Source organism: Gossypium hirsutum, chromosome A06, assembly GCF_007990345.1.
Source record: "Gossypium hirsutum isolate 1008001.06 chromosome A06, Gossypium_hirsutum_v2.1, whole genome shotgun sequence".
Lineage (NCBI taxonomy): Eukaryota > Viridiplantae > Streptophyta > Magnoliopsida > Malvales > Malvaceae > Gossypium > Gossypium hirsutum.
The window spans coordinates 2,094,475-2,099,381 of NC_053429.1; the positions used below are offsets into that span (position 1 = coordinate 2,094,475).

Consider the following 4,907-nt stretch of genomic DNA (forward strand, 5'->3'; position numbering starts at 1 on the left):
TAGCAATCCTAGCACTCTCTTTAACAACTCCGTTGGAATTTAACTGGATCCGATTACCACCGAGGTGATAATGGGGTTTGAAAGCTGAATTCATTTACCTTAAGGCATATATATTGTTTGTCCTAATTGAAAGAGACTTTGATCATAAATTCTAATATTTGCACGTTGTTATTTTAATGTCTAGTAACTGTCAGATTTTCTAGGTTGGTTGGAGTTTTAATGTCATGCAATGCTTTCGAAATGTAAAGTCTGTTTCAAAATAAATAAAATCAATATTTATTCAGGAAGAAATAATGAAACATAATTTATTTGTATATAAACTATTTTTTTTTATTTTTCCAATTAAATAAATAATTTAATTGGTTCTGCAATTGAACAACCGAATAAAGCTGAATCAAAAGTAGACCAAGCACTATATATATAAACACATCATTGCTTCAATGTTCAACAACCCTGCTATTCCAATCTAAGTATACTCTACCCTCCTCTCTAGCAACCCAAAAAAGAAATGGAACAATCAACAGTTCGAATCATCTCAGAATGCTATGTTACACCACAACATGTTTCTGATCAATCAAAACAGCCTTACTATTTGACAACATGGGATCTTGTTATGTTGTCTATGCAGTACATCCAAAAGGGTCTTCTCTATACCAAACCAGAGAATAGTTGTGAAGAAAACTTGATAAAAAATGTCTTGGACCGGCTCAAGCAATCCCTTTCCATTTCCCTCGTTCATTTCTATCCCTTATCAGGTCGGCTCGTAACGAAAATAGAAGAAAACCCAAAGTCTCATTTCGTGTTTGTGGATTGTAATAACAGCCCAGGAGCCAAATTTATACATGCAGCTGTTGATTTATCTGTGTCCGACATTGTTTCACCTACATATGTTCCGTTGGTTGTTCAATCGTTCTTCGATCATGATCGAGCAATCAACTATGATGGTCACACCAGACCTTTGTTATCGATTCAGGTCACCGAACTGGTAGATGGGGTGTTCATAGGATGTTCAATGAACCATGTTCTTGGTGATGGAGCTACCTTTTGGCATTTCTTCAACACATTATCCGAAATATTTCAAGCTCAAGGAGATACTAAAATGAAAATCTCACGTCCGCCAGTGCTAGAGAAATGGTTTCCAGAGGGTCATGGTCCGTTACTTAACCTTCCTTTCACCAACCAAGATGAGTTCATCACTAGATTTGAAGCACCCGAGCTTTTAGAGAGAATGTTCCATTTCTCAGCAAAATCCATTGCAAAGCTCAAAGAAAGGGCTAACACAGAATCCAACACCACCAAAATCTCCTCCTTTCAATCTTTATCTGCATTTGTATGGCGGTCTATAACAAAGGCACGTCATTTCCCAAACGAAACAGTCACTGGTTGTAGGTTAGGTACAAACAATAGGTCAAGGCTAGAACCAGCTTTACCCCCAGATTACTTTGGAAACTCAGTTCAAACTGTTAGAGCAGTGACAACAGCTGGTGAACTGCTCGACCATAATCTCGGTTGGGCTGCTTGGAAACTACACCAAGCTGTGGTTAACCATACAGATAAACAAGTGCGTGGTTTCGTCAATGGTTGGCTTGATTCACCCTTCACTTACCAGATTGCTCAGCTTTTTGACCCACAAAGTGTGATGTTTGGAAGCTCGCCGAGGTTCAACATGTATGAAAATGAGTTTGGGCTAGGGAAAGGATTGATGCTTCGAAGCGGATATGCTCATAAGGTTGATGGGAAAGTTTCGTCGTATCCAGGACGTGAAGGTGGTGGAAGTGTCGACTTGGAAATTTGCCTTTCACCATCTTCAATGAAAGCTCTTGAATCAGATGAAGAGTTCATGAGCGTTGTTTCTGCTGATGTATTTTGAGTTTGATATTGAAAATCGTACGATAGTAATTACTACCAGTTGTTTTAAGTCTAATTTTTCTGTTGCTGTAAGTTTCTTTTACTTTATGTTTTAAATTTTTTTTACTCTAGTGTTACGCAGCTGTGTGTGTGAAGGTGAATATATAGCCTTCTCTATTATTCTCAAAAAAAAAATTGTTCTTCTCTTCCTCTCTTTGTAACAAAAACTACAACAAAAGTGGTATTCGGAGCTTCTTCTTGAGAGATGTGAGGTTATACTGCTATTTTTGAGTGATTTTAATGGTTTCTTCTAATGCTTTTTCAACATCTATTCCTATTTTCACATGAACTCATTATCACATTTGGTCAATTAAGATAAAAGTTTATTTAAGATAACTCGGTCCAATTCAAATGTCATAATAGAGATGGGATTAATTTCCCTCAAGACTCAACCACGATATCCAAATTCAAGCTTAGGCGTTTCATATTGGGTTCGGGTAATAATCTTAATTTTTATTATACATAGCCCAATATTATATTTTTTATCTCTTATTATTTTATTTTTTATTAATTTTTTTTATAATTATTAAGTATTTTAAATTATTTAATAGTTTTATGTTAACAAGAGTGTTTTGTTTAAAACTATTTCTTGTTTAGATTAATTAATGTTTTAGTACATGCGCATGTGACCCTTTTACTTAGTAAAAATTTTGAAATTTCACGAGAAATTTCTTTAAGTTCCCTATTTAGTCCCGACTTGCATCTAATGTTTAAATTGGGCTTTAAGGGTCCATTCAAGGGACGATATGATTAGTTTTGATTATGAATAATAAATGACATGAATTATGTGTATTTGTTTTGTAAATTTAGGTAATACTCCGTAAACCAGTTCTGGCGACGGACATGGGTTATGGGTGTTACATTTATGTTAACAAGAAAGTTTTGTTTAAAACTATTTCTTGTTTAGATTAATTAAAGTTTTAGTATACTTTAGAATTTTATTTGGATGTACTTAGCTAGTCTTTGTATAAAGGCTTCTTCATTGTTCATTAAGCAGACACTGTTTTCGTTAATAAAGTTTTCAATCCAGGGAGTTTGTTTCTTGTGCAAGATTTCTTTATTGTAGTTTTTAGAAGTAGTTTTCTTCTCGATTTTTTTCAAGAAGTTGTGGGAATCAATTTTTTACCCTTCAATTTGCCAAGAATTATTTCTTGGAGGGTTGATTACGGCTATTAGTTCAGTTTGTTGGGATTTATATCTCAAATGGTTCAATTGAACATTTATCCTTCTATCCATTATAACCATCGGTTTATTCAATCCATCTTCCCCTTTAAATTTTGTCTATTTATTTATTTTTATATTATTATTATTTGTTCTCAAAATTCTTCTTTTACTTTTTTCGATTTCTTTATTACTAAATTTGTTTATGTTTTTTTTAGACCATATCCAAATCTTTTCTTTTCGAGTCAAACAACTTGAATTCAATCCTTCAATTGATGAAGATCCACCAGCACTGAGACAAAATCCCACCATTGCTCATGTCAAAGCTTATGATGAAGAAATCTTGAAAAAGGATAAAGCTTTAACGTGTATTCACTTCGGGTTAGTAGATCACATTTTTACAAGCATATGGATCTTAAAACACCAAAGACTGTTTGGGATAAACTAAATGAAACTTACGAAGGAGGTGATAGAGTGAAGAAAACAAAACTTTTAAAAATTGGGTGATCACATTTTCACATTTAATGATTGAGTGATAAAAATCAAAGCGCGTTAAAAGATGGGCGATTGCAATTTTATTAAACATATAAGAACTAATATACAAAAAAAGACCAAAATGAAAAACGAGTTACAGTACCTGAGTTATATTAGAATTTTTAAAGAAACTAAAATCAACTTTAACAATTTTGTGGCTTAGCCTTGTTAGCGCCGGCCCATCTCCAAAAATCAGAGTTTAATTTTAATTTTTCTTTTTTATTAAAAAAGGAAATTTCCCAGATTTGAGACAATTCAGACATTTGTTCCCCATATTCGAAGCAACTATGTGTTTTGTCTTTTAGTAGCACGTACGCGCTACCACTTAAAACTCGTTTTAATATTTAGCCACGTTTCAGATCTTCGAATCTAACAGCACTTACGGCGAGTACAACATACCCGAAAGCCATCGATACTTCACTTCTTTTGCTTAAAGTAATCCACTGTAATACCTTTTCTTGGTACTACCTGACAATCCACAATCTTATCTAACTGCCAACGAAGCAAACAACTTGAATCTAACGGCTGACATGTAAGAAATCATAGGGCTTTCAACTAACCAAAGTCACGGTAGTTTCTTCCCTAGATTTCTGACCAAATCCATGTCTCAGTCAGTTTAACACTTTCCGCCGTCAACGTGTTCACGGATAATAGCCAATGAAATTTATCCACGTCATTGAATGTCCGTAATTAAATCAAACTCCAAGCTTAAGGGTTACGCTTTATTTTTTTCTTTTTGGTGAAATTTCGAACAAAGTCCTTGTATTATGTATTTTGATGAATTTAGTCTTTTTATTGTAATTTAATCATTTTAAATCTCTCTACCTTTTAAATTGCTTATTTTCAATCCTGAAATCAACTTTTCTGTTAATTTTTTCAAATATTTTGACTTGTTCTAAATTAAAATAAATAATTACAATGTAAAATTAAATTGATAATTAGATAGAGTTCTTGCATTATGAGACTTGAGCCGAAGGCCTCAAAGTTTGTAAGGTCTCTTCCTAATTCTTACCATTAAATTAAGGCCTCCTTAACACGAGTCTTTTTTTTAATTATATGAAATATACACCTTAGCATTTTTTATTTTATATAGTTAGATAAATATTATGAATCTTTTTTTATTTTTTATGAAGCTTTTTTAATTTTTTTAAAGTGCAAAAAAATTATCTAACTATTAAAAAAATTACCAATGTGTGCATTTCCGACCATCACATTTTTAAAAAAAATGATTTCAAATTATTGAATGAATTTAGTGGAAAAATTGACCTTAGGATCTAGAATATACATTAGAAAAATTAGAAAGA

The 4,907-nt window shown here is 32.8% G+C and overlaps 1 protein-coding gene across 1 annotated transcript; it reads left to right on the forward strand.

The window, feature by feature from the left end:
* The first annotated feature begins 467 nt into the window (after positions 1 to 467).
* On the forward strand, positions 468 to 2,084 carry LOC107941532 (protein ENHANCED PSEUDOMONAS SUSCEPTIBILITY 1). Its single transcript, XM_041114831.1, has one exon. It carries the CDS (start codon positions 509 to 511, stop codon positions 1,868 to 1,870), a length of 1,362 nt encoding a protein of 453 aa, XP_040970765.1. The 5' UTR covers positions 468 to 508; the 3' UTR covers positions 1,871 to 2,084.
* The last annotated feature ends 2,823 nt before the right edge of the window (positions 2,085 to 4,907 follow it).